The 17216-nt window shown below is 43.0% G+C and overlaps 2 protein-coding genes across 2 annotated transcripts in view; one reads left to right on the top strand and one right to left on the bottom strand.

The window, feature by feature from the left end:
- Positions 1-1194, top strand: part of sema5ba (sema domain, seven thrombospondin repeats (type 1 and type 1-like), transmembrane domain (TM) and short cytoplasmic domain, (semaphorin) 5Ba) — a gene marked incomplete at its 3' end in the record, with an annotated part of 237128 nt that extends 235934 nt beyond the window's left edge. The window contains 1 exon segment of the mRNA XM_080786023.1: positions 1187-1194. Within this exon segment, the coding sequence (XP_080642149.1) occupies positions 1187-1194 (8 nt within the window).
- Positions 1195-1276: 82 nt separating this feature from the next.
- slc49a4 (solute carrier family 49 member 4) overlaps positions 1277-17216 on the bottom strand; it is a gene marked incomplete at its 3' end in the record, with an annotated part of 60571 nt that continues 44631 nt past the window's right edge. Inside the window, exons 7-9 of the mRNA XM_080786022.1 lie at positions 10701-10828; positions 3766-3948; positions 1277-1290 (exon numbers count right to left, since the gene is read on the bottom strand). Coding sequence (XP_080642148.1) covers positions 1277-1290; positions 3766-3948; positions 10701-10828 — 325 coding nt within the window. The remainder of the gene's footprint in view (positions 1291-3765; positions 3949-10700; positions 10829-17216) is intronic.

Genomic DNA, 17216 nt, shown 5'->3' with positions numbered 1-17216 from the left:
ATGGGTTAATGAATATTGAGCAGGACTCTTGGCTCGCTGTTCTTTTATAGAACAGGGAGATACAGCTCATGGCAGAGAGGCAACTGGCCCATTAACCCATTCTGAACGGGAACCCATTTTGGTGTTATAGCATCATGTTATGCTTTAGCTATTGAAAAATAGCAGATCTACAAGCTCATAGCGCGCCACCGAGTGGCGCGCTATGAGCTTGTAGGTCTGCTATTTTTGAAAAATCAAAGAACGACTGACATTTTTTTAAATCTGATCTCAGGTCAGAATGGGTTAATCAGACCAGTGTGTTGTCCAGTGGAAACCTCGTATGAATCTGATCTCAGGTCAGAATGGGTTAAAACCCATTTAGACCCGAGGACGATTCTACTAAAATGTTCTTCTGAATCTTTTCTGTATTTATTATAATAATACTGATTGCTAGATAAACCCAGGCTCGTTTCCGTTCAAAAATTGAAATGCATTATAATCATTAGTCCATGAAGAGCGGGAGGGATTATACAAAGTAGGGCTACCACTGTTGACATCAAAATCACTATCACCAAATCAGTTGAGACATTTCCATAAAAGCCCCTATTTATGATGAGAAAGCCTGATTGTTCAAAATTGTGTATTTTTGGTGCAACTCCCCCCAACCCCCCACCTCTCTCTCTCTCTTATTAGCAGGCAGCAGTGCAGCACTATCCCTCTCTCTGTTTCTGGCACAACAGCGCCCCTACTGGTACTCATAGTCATATACTGGTGCTCATTAACCAACCATAGGTGAACACAGGCATAGGTGAACACGGACGTTGGTATTCCTTGGAGTGGTTGCACCACTCAAAAATCGTGAAAATGTGGCGCTAATCTTTGAATATATTCTTTCAGAGCGAACATTTTTTACCTCAAATCCTTGCTTCTGGGGGGGGGGGGGGGGGGGGGGGTCCCTGGAACAACATATTTTCAGATAGGGGTCGGTGGCCAAATACATATAATATTTTTGGGGGTCCTCGGCATGAAATATTGAGCACCACCATCGATACAGAAACATGAGGATATTTCAGAAAACTGTCAGGATTCAGAAGACTTTTTTTTTTAATTTCGACGTCAGGCCTAAATGGGTTATTTATAAACGTTTGACTCGTCTCGACTTGAAAACATACGGAGAGAGACTGTCTGTGCTTGTCGTGCTCGTTAGTGAACTGAAGTCCTCGTGCCCCCCCCCCCCCCCACCCCCCCTCCGGTGAGCTTTTTTCAGCCCCCGGGTCCCGTATTGTTGTCACCTGTACTACTGGGCTCTGGCTGGCGCAACAACCACCCACAACCACACTATAGTGTAAAGGCTTGAGGATGCAGTTGTCAGGCAGCAGCTGTCATTAGCTATAGCTTCCACCTGCCTGTATAATGGCAACCGCGGGAGGAGAAGAACTTGGCACTAGTGGGAGAGAGTGAGCGTCATGAATATTTATGAGGGGGATCTGGAAATTGTATCTTCCTATTGACTAAAACAAAGGAGGGAGAAAAAAGAGAGAGCGCGCGTGTGTGTGTGTGTGTGTGTGTGAGAGAGGGAGAGAGATGGAGGGAGAGAGAGAGAGAGCATGTCCCATTCTCTCAAAGTATTACTCATCATTCCAGTTGATTGGCTTTGTGATGTGAAGGTTAATCAGACCGTGGAGAGAGGTGGGCAAAGACAGAGGCAATGGGTTTAACCCATTCTGACCTGAGATCAGATTCATACGAGGTTTCCACTGGACACACACTGTTCTGATGAACCCATTCTGACCTGAGATCAGATTCATACGAGGTTTCCACTGTGGACACACACTGGTCTGATTAACCCATTCTGACCTGAGATCAGATTCTATAAAAATGTCAGTCGTTCTTCGATTTTTCAAAAATAGCAGACCTACAAGCTCGTAGCGCGCCACTCGGTGGCGCGCTACGAGCTTGTAGATCTGCTATTTTTCAATAGCTAAAGCATAACATGATGCTAGCACCAAAATGGGTTCCCGTTCAGAATGGGTTAAAGAAAAAGGAAGCACGCACACACACACACAAACACACACACGCACGCACGCACACGCACGCAGACATTATACGCTCACATGGGATTGGACGTGGATCTGATATGATTATTCTGGCTGCCGTTAAACCCGCGCATGCATGCAGGCAGGCAGAGACGAGGAGTATATGTCCTCTTTGCCCCGGTGTCTGCATTATACTTTTAAAAAAGAAACGATGCTAGGCTGGCAAACTATAGTGAGAGAGAGATAAAGCAGAGGTTAAATCACAATCTCTGCTTCCCCCCCCCCCCCCCTTTGCAGAACAGAGTCTCATTAATTCATTCTCGGCGGGAACCCGCTGTCGCTGTCGCTGCTTTTCATGAAAATGTAGTGCAAATCTTTGAATATATATTCTTTCAGAGCGAACGTTTTTTAACTCAAATCTTTGCTTCTGGGGGCGTCCCTCCACTAGAACAACATATTTTCAGATGGGGGTCGGCGGCCAATTACATATATTTTTGGGGGTCCTTGACATCAAAATGTTTGAGAACGACTGACATAGAAACATGGGTTTTTTTCAGAAAACTGTCATGATTTAGAAGACATTTGTAGAATCGTCCTCAGGTCTAAATGGGTTAAGAAAGCACGTTGCAATACATGTAGACACAGATGTACAGACACACGCGCACACACACACACACACACACACACACACACACACACGCAGTATGTATCTGGAGCTCAGAATCCTCTGCCAGGTTCTCTCAGCCCACGACTACCGGTATTAGCATTGCCAAGTAAAAAACCCCTCCTGTGGTCTCGCCTGCTGAACCCTGACCCACCCGTCTATACCAAACATCGTACATGATACGGTTACCAACAGATACGTGTCATTTTCCTTTGTATATGCAGAACAATACTTGCCTGAGATTATGAGCCAGGAGAAGAAGAAGAAGAAGAATAAGAATAAAAGTAAAAAAGATATGATTTCACATTCCAAAAGCCTGATTGTTCACGACATGCAATGATGACCCACATCTCTCTGGTTTCATCATCCATTGGCCGACTGCCCGATCATGTGACGGTATGTGTGTGTGTGTGTGTGTGTGTGTGTGTGTGTGTGTGTGCGGTCTTTTGTTTGTGTGTGTTGTACCGTTTAGTTGTGTGGTGCTGAGTTACGTGTCTCATCATGTCTATAATCGACCAACCAATACTACTACAATTCCAATTAGAAGCCCCACCCCCTCCCAACAACTATTGCCAAGGAAATTAATAGCGTGTAGTCGATTTCGTCGATGAAAACCAAGACGAAAAATGTTCGTCGACTAACTTTTTTCCCCTGACAAAAACTAAATGGAAACTAAGCTATGACGACGACTAAAACTAAGACATAAATATACTGACAATTTCGTCAACAAATAAAAACTAGACTAAAATGTCAGGAAGGGGACTAGTGGACAAGAGATCCACTATAACTCATTTTACACTTGGTTGCTTGCTGAAAATAGCAGATCTACAAGCGCTGCGACACGTTGAGGGCTTGTAGATCTGCTATTTTAAGCAAGTGAAAAGAATCTGTCATTACGAAGGCCAGCCAAAATACATTTTAGTCGACTAAATCAACTGTAGATTTAGTCGACTGAAACCAGACTATAGCCCTAAAACATTCCGGGTGACTAAAATGTGACTAAAACTAAATGAAAGCTATATTCAAGAGACTATAATGACTAAAACTAAAATCTAAACGTGCTGTCCAAAAACAACGGCGTCTTACCGGTGCAGTAGAAGGAGAGGAAGAAGAGCATCAGGCCCGTGACCAGGTTGCCCAGGAAGGTGACCACGCCGCAGGTGATGCCCTCGGGCACCGGGTACACCGTCTCGATGAACAGCTCGAAGAAGATGGGCACGCTGCTGTTGATGAAGATGCCCACCAGGATGCAGGAGGTGTACAGGGTGGCTGCGGAGGAGGAGGAGGAGGAGGGCACAGGGGGGAGAGAGAGGCACGACAATGAATACATTATTCCATTTAGACCGGAGGACGAAAAAAAAAACCTCATGTCGGTTGGTTCTCAATATTTCATGTCAAGGGTCCAGGCGGTGGCGTAACCGTCTGGGCAAACCGACTGGTAATCCAGTCGCAGTGTGCCGCGGGTTCGACTCCCGAGCCCGACGCGGCCTTTACTGCATGTCATCCCCCCATCTCTCTCCCGTTTCCTGTCAGCCTACTGTCTGTCCCTTGAAAAAAACCAATATATATATATTTTTTTTAATATATATATATTTCATGTCAAGGACCACAAACATTATACTGTATGTATTTGGTCGCCGACACCCATCTGAAAATATGTTGTTCCAAGGACAACCCCAGAAGCAAAGATTTGAGTTACAAACATTCGCTCTGAAAGAATATATTTTTATATTCAAAGATGTGTGGCACATTTTCACGATTTTTCAAAAATAGCAGACCTACAAGTTCATAGCACAGCACTCGGTGCCGCGCTATGAGCTTGTATAGCTGCTATTTTTCAACAGCTAAAGCACCAAAACGGGTTCCCCGTACAGAATGGGTTAACTGAATGTATGGCACCGTTATCTACATTCGTTCGTGGCAAAGCCGTGGTCCCCCGTGGCGAACGCGAAAGACGAATGAAAGGTTTTGTGACATACATTTTCATTTCTTTTTGTTTTTTTTCTTTTAGGTTTTATGACCTCTGTCGTGGCTAAACTAAATCTGGCCCAATGCCTCATTCAGTTGAGTCACGGTAGCGTTTTGGACTCACCAAAAAAGTATTTCTTGACGTGCTCGCCTGGTTCCCTGACAGCAGCAGCACTCACATAATTTGCATTAAATAATAATAAACGCCAAAATTCACCCGTGTGTCTACTGTTTGTGTATTGTCTGAATTCCTACCGTTTCTAAATGTTCTGTGTTCTTTCAGTGACGACAGCGATACGGTAAGAACTGTCGCATCTCTAGCGGTCCAAAACACACCGGCTAACACATGTATGTCCTATTTTATCAATGAGTTATAGGTGCCCAGCCCACCGCCAATGATTCAACTGCCCTCTTGTGGCCTGGCGGTGCAACAACACCACCACCACCATATAAGTAATAATTTAAAAAAAAATCTAAAAACACCCACATACGACCTCAATTACACCCACACGACCTGAACTTTGAACATTCACTGGATTTTCTGTGGTCTGGGGGTTTTCTCTGTGTGTTCTGAAGCCTGTTGAGCTGCAACAGTAGGCGTTCCCGCATAACTTGCGGGTATGATGAGGAAGTTGTCACGGAAGCCTCTATGGTAGATATACAGGCTCACATGCGTGTTGTTGTGAGTTTATAGATCTGCAATATTTTGAACACTTTTGAATCGTTTTGTCAATAATGCCTATAACAAAATAAGGAAAGTAGGAAGAAATAGGTTAATCACTTAGAAAACAGCCCAACAAGAGCTACACCATTTTCAGGGTCCGAGATTTGGTGTAGAAAACAAGGGGACCAAGGATAGAGCCCTGGGGGCCCCCGGTCAATACAACGTATATATAAGCCAGAGTTGGGCAACTTGGATGATTAAGAGGGCCACTACATTTCACTAAAAACTATATGCCTACAGTCATTAATGTCTACTTTAACCCCCAATGTCTTATCCTAAGAGCTAAATGTATGGTTAAAGTCGTGTAATGCTGTAACGCTTTATTTCTATTGTTTTATCCCAGTAAGTGCCTCTTAACTGATGTATTGCCCTTTTTATATGCCACTGGAAAGCACTTTGTAACTCCGTTTTGAAAAGCGCTTCATAAATAAAGTTTATTATATTATTATAATCAATCCATGGGGCACGTGACTCCGTGACACGTCTTTCTCCATAGAAAGCTCTGAAAGCGAAGTAAACGATGTAAGGAACCACTGTGTATACGGTGTATCTGTATTAAACCTGAATTTCTTCAATTTCTGTCCCGTTATTTTGGAGCTGCGTCTCTGCGCCGGTATTATAATGCCTAGTTTATATTGAATTTATTAATGCCATGCATAAACAATATTGTTTATCGCGTTCATGGAGATATAAGCATCACCAGGTGTGCACCCGTAAAAGTACAGGTAACTGTGAAAAACAGCTATACACTTTTTTTTTGGGTTGTTGCTTTTCTGCCTTTACTGATCGATACAAGTGGAGAATGACAGGAAAGAGGGAGAGAGAGAAGAGGGGGGAGAGACATGCAGCAAAGGTCGTCATGATTGTAATGCAGCCTTTTTTCTTTTACTTTTTGTCCTTTTTCTTTCCCGTATTGTCTTGTTAGTTGAGTTTTTTGTTTGTGTCTGTTCTTCCTTCAATAAAAATTAAGTGGAAAAAAAAAAAAAGGTCGTCATGATGAACGGGACTCGAACACGCGACGCGCCAGAGCCTATAATAATATGTGGGATCATGCGCCTGGCCCACTAGGCCAGTGGGTGCCCAAGACTTCTTTTTTTTTAATAATCGGGAGAAAAGCCAAGAGGAAAATGGTTCTGGAATTGATTTCTCTCTACAGTTGCCCTTTCTTGATTTCCGTACACTGCTAATAATAATAAGACAAAGGATTCTCCTAGCTAGAACAGCTGTTCAAACAGTGAAGGTCAGTCAGGCTGGGAACACAAACAAAAACAACAAGACAAGACTTTTTCATTTTTTTTTAAATCTCCTAGCCACCTTTAATCCAGCATGAATGAACCAGCGCTCTGCGCTGCTTCGCTTCACTTCATCAGTCCTAGGATAACCCATTCTGACCTGAGATCAGATTCATACGAGGTTTCCACTGGACACACACTGGGTCTGATTAACCCATTCTGACCTGAGATCAGATTCTAAAAAATGTCAGTCGTTCTTCGATTTTTCAAAAATAGCAGACCTACAAGCTCGTAGCGCGCCACTCGGTGGCGCGCTATGAGCTTGTAGGTCTGCTATTTTTCAATGGCTAAAGCACGACATGATGCTAACACCAATATGGGTTCCCGTTCAGAATGGGTTAAAAAGAACAGAATTGCACTCCTCCACAGCAATGGGCCAAATTCAATTTTGGAGTTAACATTGTGTGTGGCTCTCGGTCTGCCATCAATTTAAAAAATATCTGCACTGGGGCCTGATGTCTTTGTTGTCACAAAGAAGACATCAGTTTTTTTGTCCTTTTGTGACTAAAAGGTACTTTAGTACAGTACCTGCAGTACTGTACAGTAATCGACGGGCATGGATTAATGCAGACGTTGTCGCCTGGTTCAACGGCAGGTCAGCTCCAGGTCTGCGTAAAAAGTTAAACAGAATCCAGGTCTGGTCTGGTCTGGTCGTGTGCACCAAACGAGCACGACAATTTCCCGGTTCCCGGTTCGAACCCCCAGCTTCCCCTGCAGGGTTAGTGTCGAAGTGTCCATGAGCAAGACGCAGAAGAACCCTGCAATCTGCTCCGGATGAGCAGGTTGGTTGGCCTTGCATGGTTTCCTTCACCATCGTTGTGTGAATGTGTGAAAGTAATTTTGGAGCTATAAAAATGCACCAAACATTTACCAACATTATTAACCTACTAGTCTGTGAAAGACTAGAGTTGTTCCAATACCGATACTGGTATCGGTTACTCGGGCCGATACGACCCTCAAGTACTCCTACTCTGTACTCGGATACTTTGGCCCAAAGTACCAAAACATCCAATTGACAAGACACTAGGCTGAATGAATGCAACGGGAGCCAAGTCTGACCCAACAAACACTGCAGCAAATCGGCAAAAAAACTGCCGATCTACAAGCATAAATGACAAAGTGTAGATCGGAGATCCATCTGCATCATGACAAAAAAGGGGGTAAAAAGAGCGGTTACTCAACAAAAATAAAGTACTCGTATAGGTACTCGGTATCGGAGAGTACAAAAAAAATGAAGTACTTGTACTGTCTAAAAAAAAGTGGTACCGCGGGAAAACTATTATGAAAGAGCATGGACGGAAAGGCCATGTGAGCAATAAGCAATAAACAAACCACAAAACAAAAATGAACAAACCGCTTTCCCACAGTCACATTATACGCAGCTGTGCTATGGACAATACGGCAGGGGCTTTGATAATGAGGGAAACAATGGTGCATTCTATTCAGGTTTTAAACTCCCTGCTGTGAAGAAGACTGGCTCCGTTTCTCCACCGATTTCCTCAGAGTGAACCACATTTAGGTCATCCATTTTTCCAAAAGCATATTATTCGTCATTAGAGAGAACTGCTCAATGCCAAAAGCGTGACGCATTCATTGTGGAATGCATGATGGTTGCCTGTAAGGCATGCACGTGCATGGTGCGCCGGTTAGGGGCTTTCACTTCTACTGATTTTTTACTAGTTGACTATAGTTTGCCGTGAAGAAAATGCCAGCACTCATTAGATGTCCTTTTCACACCTGATTGTATTTACCTCTGACGAGAGTGAACGACGTACGTAGGCGTTTCAGCCTGGTTGGCCTTATCCTCAGTGTTGTCGGCACTGAGGATAAGGCCTCGTGATGAAATCATGTAAAAAGGACATTCAAACTTCATTTCATCCTGTATCTTCGAGCCTTGTACCTAGAAGGATATTGTTCTGACCTGGAGTCTGCTTCGGCAGTACTTTTTCCCCCTAGTTTACTAGTTTAACTAGTTTAACTAGGCCTACCCATTATGTATAAAAATAAAATAATAATAAAAAAATAAACAGTTTGACTCCATAAAACGTGTTATTACCCGCATTTAAATCAAATATTCTACGCTGCCAATATTGTTTTATTACCTTTAGAACATACGCTTAAGTATTTGGTCCGTGAAAATCTTTTTTGAATTTTTGTTTCTTCATGTCATATGAAAGCAGGGAATCATATAGCTTCAAATTGACATATTGGTTGTTCAGATTGACCCACCAGTTTTGGAGATATGTCTTATAGAGTGATGTCTTGCAGAGAAACAGCGAGTTGAGAAAACAGGCTTGAAAGGTTCACTTCTGTGGTCTCTAACATTACACCTATAGCTACATGTTTAAGCATTTATTTCATATTTACATTTACATTACCATTTCAGCTCTGAGTCTACTAAGAGTCTGCCTGTGCCATGAACTCATTTTGGATAAAATATATAAATAAATTGAGTTTTTCCTTCTCTGGTGAAAAGCTGAAGGTTGCATGATGGCAGTCAAATCTGGTCACATATTAAATTGGGAGGCCTTTGGTCTGCAGTGCACACTCTGCCTCCGGCGGACATGACGACAGCGACCGAGAAGCCACCACCTGCCGCGCAGCGTTCAGAGAGCCCCGGCTCCAACCACAGAGAGCAGGTATCAAACGTATACCGTTTCACCCTCCGGGGTTTCAACCCTCCTCACATTATTATTACATCGGGTTCACAGCCTTCAACTCCCAGAAGGCTGCGTGAGATAAGAGGTGTTGAAGTATAGACTAGAGAGCACTGGAACCTTAGTGGTCTCCTTCCCTGTGAGGACTGCTTTTTTATCCCACTTTTATTCCAACCCATTTTTTCACCCAGTGTCAATTATCTAATGTAAGGCGGTGCTTTTCAGAGTAAAATCGGCCATATCTGCTGGGACTCTAGCGTCGCTTTGGCGTTTGACCACTTTCAACCGTTACTTATTTTAAACTTTAACCGTTGAAAAATAGCAGATGGACAAGCTCCTATAGCTATAGGAGCTTGGAGCTTGTAGGGCTGCTATGTTTTTGAAAAATCGTGAAATGTGGCGCAAAATCGAACGTATTAACTCAAATCTTTGCTTCTGGGGGGGTCCCTGGAACAACATATTTTCAGATGGGAGTCGGCGGCCAATTACATATAATCTTTAGGGCACTTGACGTGAAATAGTTTGAGAACCACTGACATAGAAACACGGGTTTTTCCAGAAGATATTTTGTAGCACCTGTGGTCTCAGGCCTAACTTAATGGGTTATTAATAGACTGACAGCGGGTGGTGCCAAGGCTGGGAGAATGGCGATGGATGATCATGGCGAGAATCAGCAGGTTTTGAAATGTATGCACTGGTTTTTTGGACGAGAGAGGAGAGAGGAGAGAGAGAGAGAGAACTGCCAAGGAAGAGGAGAGACTCGTCTCTCCACTATAGGGTCCCCCTAATAGGTCCGACGCTAGTGATGTGTCTCTCGCTAATGGACTGGCACTGCTGAATATGTATTGGAACCCAACCACGGGACTGGAATACAAACACGGGCTAGTACCTCTGTGTCTATATACCGCTTAATGAATCCCTTACATTATTCAACAGGGGAGCTTAAAAAGCCAGACGTCGCAATCCATCCGATGTCGAGGCAGCTAAATTAATTTGTCGGCAGTACGTATACGACATTGCCTTTGAAATGCAGTATTTTGTGCCTTCGCAGCGCGGCTGTGGAGAGAGACCGGCGGTGGAGGGCAGGTGGGTGTCAGAACTCACCTGTGGTGGAGGCCAGGTGGCTGTCAGAACTCACCTGTGGTGGAGGGCAGGTGGCTGTCAGAACTCACCTGTGGTGGAGGGTAGGTGGCTGTCAGAACTCACCTGTGGTGGAGGGTATAGGTGGCTGTCAGAACTCACCTGTGGTGGAGGGCAGGTGGCTGTCAGAACTCACCTGTGGTGGAGGGCAGGTGGCTGTCAGAACTCACCTGTGGTGGAGGGTAGGTGGCTGTCAGAACTCACCTGTGGTGGAGGGTATAGGTGGCTGTCAGAACTCACCTGTGGTGGAGGGCAGGTGGGTGAACCTGGTGAGGCAGGTGAGGGTGAACCAAGTGGAGGCGAGCGAGGCGCCGGCCAGCATCAGCACCAGGATGAGCTTCAGCATGCCTCGGATGGAGTCGGCAAACCTGGGACAGAGGAAGGGGGAGAGAGAGGACGTTTTAAACCCATTTAGGCCCGACGTCAACATTAAAAAAACAAGAACTGTCTTCTAAATCCTGAAAAACCTTATGTTTCTGTATCAGTGGTGCTCGATATTTCATGTCAAGGACCCCAAAAACTATATGTAATATTATGCCCCCCCCATCAGAAAATATGTTGTTCCAAGGACCTCCCCAGAAGCAAAGATTTGATTTCAAATGTTCACTCTGTAATAATATGCAAAGATTAGAGGCACATTTTCACGATTTTTCAAAAATAGCAGACCTACGGTACAAGCTCATAGCGCGGCACTGTAGATCTACTGTTTATCAATAGCTAAAGTATAACATAATGCTTTAAAACACCAAAAGGGGTTCTCGCCCAAAATGGGTTAAACCCATTGAGACCAGTGTTGATTCCGTCGACTAAAACTAGGACGCAGAAATGTTCGTCGACTACCTTTTTCCACTGACGAAAACAAAATGGAAACTAAATGAAAACTAAAGACTAAATATACTAACAATTTCGTCCACAAATAAAAACTAGACTTAAAATGTTAGGAAAAGGGACTAGTGGAGATCCAGTATAGGTCATTTTACACTTGGTTGCATGCTGAAAATAGCAGATCTACAAGCCCACAGTGGGCTTGTAGATCTGCTATTTTCAGCAAGTGAAAAAAAAACATATTACGACGGCATCAAGGCCCACTAAAATATTTTTTTTTTACTAAATAAACTGTAAAATCGTATGATATCGTATGAACACCAAGACATTCCAAGTAAAATAAAAACTATTCAAGAGCATATAACTAAAACTTGCTGCCAAAAACAACACTGATTGAGACCCGAGACCGGATTCTACAAAAAATTCTATACCCATGTTTCTAATATATATTATATATATACTATATATATATATATATATAGAGGAAGCACGTTCGTAGTGCATCGAAAAGTGCTATAAAAATGTTAATTATATAAGTGGTTCTCAAACTATTTCATGTCAAGGAGGACCTCAACACCCACACACACACAGCTCAACAGCACCACAGGGAACGAGGCACAGACAGACAGACAGTGGCAGCGCGTTAAGAGACGGTACGCCGAGCAACGACAGCAGACCTGGAGAGGTGCAGAGGAGGCATCCTTCACAGAGAGACACAGAGAGAGAGAGACCTAGCATCTGCCTCACGTTTGGCTCCGTGTCATAATCTATTAGCGGGGAGACGAGAGACGCGTACCATTTCAAGATGGATCGTTTTGCCGCCTCACCACTTGTCGTCAAGAGTGTGTGTGGTGCCCGAGTTGAGAGAGAGAGAGAGAGAGAGAGAGAGCTCTTCGTCGTGTGTGCCGTGCAGACAGACAGACAGACAGACAGACAGACAGACAGACAGACAGACAGACAGACAGACACCACCGGTGTTTATTTAATTGGTGGCAGCAGCAGAGCAGGTGGTGAGCAGCAGAGACGGAGGCTCTCGTCTCTCTCAAAGACACTCTGGTTCTGGTACTGTTGTGTTGCTGTGTTTGTGTTTGCCCTCGCCGTCCGTTACCTCTGCCTCTCTGTCCTCTAGGGTACGTATACCAGTCATACACAAGCCTGTGGTGAGGAAATAATTACACTAATTACCTGCCTCAGCCCGTAAGGCAGAGAGATGTTTTCGCCCCGGTGCGAGTGTGCGTGCGCATGTGTGTGCGTGCTAGTCACTGGCACCAGCCCTGGGCCTTTAACTTATTGAAATCATAGGTTGTATAATCAAAATAATTCCCTGGATTCCTTGACGCAACTCCCCATAATATAGGCCATGCACAATTATGCCTGACTACACTTTCTGGAATGTTGTTATTTTCTTTAAAAAAAAAACACACTCGTGATAATGGTACTTCAGTACACTAACAGATATTAGTCACATTATAGACACTACCTCTGTCTAGGGCTTTAAGCAACTAGTCGACTATTAAATTCACTAGTCGACTATTTTGTAGGCCTCAAGATCAGGTAGATTATGGTTATAGTCACCAATGTACGCAGTTTTTAAATATTTATTATATTTTATCTGAAAAAAAATCATTAACATGGTGAAACACATCTTGATGACATCATTAAGATGTGATTCACCGTGTTAATGATTTTTCTCAGACCTCCAGTTCTAGGAAACACAGAATGTGTGGAATTTTGTTTTATTATTTCCACACAACAGCTCTAAAAAGGTATATTAATGACATAAATAAAATGTTGAAAATAAGTGGAATGCTCCTTTTTAAGCTGGATTTCCTCCATCACTGGTAAAGGGTTCTGTCGAGATAAAAGCAAAAAAGTGTTTGTTCTCTGGGGCTGGACAGCAGGAGGGAGTTCAGGATCGAGGACAAAATGACCATTTACCCACGACGACTAGTATGGTTTCACCGTCTCTCTCTCGCTCTCTCTCTCATGATCTCCCCATCTGCCACATGGCTGGCAGGCATACATCTATACAAGCCTTTCCACCCCACCGTCGGGTACCGACAGTAGCCAAGAGAGAGGACTAAATCCTGGGGTCGTCCACAGCGAGCCAAGCCCTATCGCTCTGGACTGGAGGATCAGCGATCACTCCCAATCTAAACCTCAAGCCAAAAAAAAGCCATACTGTAAGTAGCTTTGTTTTCCTGGCTTCGACTGCTCCAGAATGGACTGATTGTCTGACTGCTGCATGGCAGGGTTGAACCGTGGTCACAGACGGAATCAAACTCTGCTGTTCAGCAGTGTTGTTGTTGGCAGCAAATGTTATGATTTTAGTTTTAAGTCATAGTCTCTTGAATATTTCATTTAGTTTCAGTCACATTTTTAGTCACCTGGAAGGTTTTAGTCGTGTTAGTGTAGTTTTAGTCGACTGAATCTATGTTTGATTTGATCAAACAAAATGTATTTTGGCGGTGCCTTGATGCCGTAATGAGTGGGTTATTTTTTTACTTGCTGAAAATAGCCGATCTACAAGCCCATCTCTTTCCACTAGTCCCTTCCTAACATTTTAGTCTAGTTTTTATTGGTTGACGAAATTGTCAGTATATTTAGTCTTAGTTTTAGTCAATCATAATTTAGCTTTCATTTAGTAATAATGCCTTTTTTTTTTTTTTTTTTTTACTATTTTGAAAAACATTTTTGAATAGTTCAACTATCCAAGCTACATTGACACGTTGTGAGCTTGTAGACTGGCCATTTTAACTATTCAAAAATGTTTTGCAAAATAGTAAAAAAAGAAGGGAAAAAAAAGGCAAAGAAGTTTAGGGATAAGGGGTTTAGTGGTGACAAAATGGAGCCCTCTTCTGCACAATGGGCCCTAGCCATGGTCCTTCAGTTATCGGGGAAGAAAGTCATTAGTTTGTGTAATGTTGATTGAATCGAGTGCAGCTTGTGTTGCTCCTGCCCCGCTCTTCAACGCGTGCGAGTCTGCATACAGAATATTATAGCCACGTCGAGTCCACTGCACACGGGCCATCGCACCTACCTACAGTCCTACACGGACACGACTTAGTATAATCAACAGTGTTTAGTGCATTATATCCTGCCTCTCATCTCAACGATTTATTTAAAATACCCGTTCGAGAGAGGGGGAGCCTATTCCCCAAGCTAAATGAGGATAAGACAGAAGTTCTCATAATCGGTTGTAGTGAGCAGAAAGAATCAATAATAAGCAGACTTGGCAACCTGACTGTAGAAAGTAACAGTACAGTAAAGAACCTGGGGGTCATTATTGATTCTGAATTGAATTTTAATTCACACATTAATCATGTTACCAAGATTGCCTTTTTTCACCTTAGAAATATTGCAGGAATCAGAGCCTTTGGACGATGCAAAAACGCTAATCCACACCTTTGTTTTTTCTCGGCTTGAATACTGCAATGCACTTTTTTCTGGACTGCCTAAGAAAACAACTGACAGATTACAACATGCAGCAGCCAGAGTTTTAACTAGAACTAAGATGAGAGAACATTTTACTCCAGTTTTGGCTTCACTGCACTGGCTTCCGGTTGTTTTTAGGATTGATTTTAAAAGTATTTTACTTGTGTATAAAGCTCTCAATAGTCTCGCACCTTCCTACCTACATGACTGCCTGCCTAAATATGTCCCAAACCGCCCCCTAAGGTCTTCCACTGCTGGCCTGCTCGCTTTGCCTAAAAAAATGGCAACTAAAAAATACGGGGAAGCAGCTTTTTGCTTCTACGGGCCGACGGCATGGAACAAACTCCCACTGTACCTTCGACAGGCAGCCTCTGTAGACCTTTTTAAAGCACAGCTCAAGACCCACTTCTACACCCTTGCTTTTAATTGATCTTTTATTTTTTTGTTATTCATGTCCTCACTGTATTGCATTACTGTTTTTTTCATGTTTATGCCTTGCTTTTCTTTTTTTCTCCATTGCTCTGTAAAGCACTTTGAGCTGCAGTTCATGTCATGAAAGGTGCTATACAAATAAAGTTTTATTATTATTATTATTATTATTATTATTCCCCCAAAAAACCAAGAGAGCCATGATTTGATTGAGCCTATAGTTTCTCACTGTTGCATAATCCATGTTTTGATTTGCAAAACGGCAACCTTGTGTTCGTTCAGCAGGTATTCGGAGCAGACGTGGAGTTTAAATTTAAATCCGAGAGTGTGTACTACACATTTATATTTGTGTGCACTCCGATTTAAATGAAACACTCAAGATGTTCCTGTGTACGGATCATCCCACGGGGACATTTTCAGAATGTAGACAACATGGGTGGTACTGTACTGCGGTTTTGTGAGTTAACCCATTCTGAACGGGAACCCATTTTGGTGTTGGCATCATGTCGTGCTTTAGCTATTGAAAAATAGCAGATCTACAAGCTCATAGAGCTTGTAGGTCTGCTATTTTTTGAAAAATCGAAGAACGACTGACATTTTTAGAATCTGATCTCGGGTCAGAATGGGTTTATCAGACCAGTGTGTGTCCAGTGGAAACCTCGTATATGAATCTGATCTCAGGTCAGAATGGGTTAACCCATTCTTGGCGGGAACCCCTTTTGACGTTATACTTTTAGCTATTGGAAAATAGCAGATCTACAAGCTCCGAGCTACGAGCTTGTAGGTCTGCTATTTATTTTAAATCGTGAAAATGTGGCACAAATCTTTGAATATATATTCTTTCAGAGCAAACGTTTTTAACTTATTTTTTTGGTTTCTGGAGGGTCCCTGGAACAACATATTTCCAGATGGGGGTTGGCGGCAAATTATATATAATTCTGGGCGTTCTTGACATGAAAATGTTTGAGCACCGCTGACATAGAAACATAGGTATTTCCGAAAACTGTCAGGATTTAGATTTTTTTTTTCTTAATTCAGGTTATAGTCAGGTCTAAATGGGTTAAGCTCCACTGAAAGCACCAGGCATGAGAGGATCATCATAATTATCCGTCTTGTTTCCTACCCCTCATCATATCTGAATAGCAAAAGCCTCTCTGCCATGAATACTGCATGTCTCCAGAGATACGATTCAAGGATTTATTATAACCAACAATGTCAAACTGAAAAAGAGGGGGGGGGCCCTTGTCTTGTTGTCACGAGGAAATGTCTGAATTAAAAGCCTATCATTTATGTTCCCCCGGCCTTAACTGGATTGTATTGGGGGGTGTCGAGATAGCGTCACTTAAATCATGTCACATAAAGAGTTCCATTTTCTGCACTCCCATGCCCACAGCAGGGAATGATTCAACAATTATTTAAGTCTGACGTTATCAATTTGGCCACGTCTCTGATTTTAGTGTGCGTCATTAAGACATTTTGGGCGGAAACCCCTTTTTGGTGTTTTAAGCATCGTTATGCTTTAGCTGTGGAAAATGGCAGATCTACAAGCTCATAGCGCGGCACTACGAGCTTGTAGATCTTGCTATTTTTGAAAAATCGTGAAAATGTGGCACAAATCTTTGAATATATATTCTTTCAGAGCGAACGTTCTTTGCTTCCGGGGGTCACTGGAACAACATATTTTCAGATGGGGGGGTCGGCGGCCAATTACATATATTTTTTTTGGGGGGGGGGGGGATTTAGAAGACATTTGTAGAATCGTCCTCAGGCCTAAACGGGTTAAGACATTTAGTGTGAAACATTTACAGAATTAACTAGCAGATGCAGATGGCTTAATGTTATAGTCTGCATAGTGACATGATGGAGAGGGCCATGCTTATTATTGGCCAAACAAATTAGGCTGCGATGGGAATCCGTTTCTATGTGCTCGATCAAAGCTCTCATTAACTAAAATTCGGACTGGAATGGTTCTTTATCTCTCCCCCATTTGGCCCTCCTGTAAGCTATTAGTAAATGACAGATAAATAGTGATGCGCATTTTGTCATTCTTCTTATCACACTTTACTT

This window comes from Protomyctophum bolini (assembly GCF_963924005.1).
Source record: "Protomyctophum bolini genome assembly, chromosome: 16".
Classification (NCBI taxonomy): Eukaryota; Metazoa; Chordata; class Actinopteri; order Myctophiformes; family Myctophidae; genus Protomyctophum; species Protomyctophum bolini.
The sequence above is the reverse complement of the archived record's forward strand: the minus strand, read 5'-3'. Positions and strand labels throughout refer to the sequence as shown.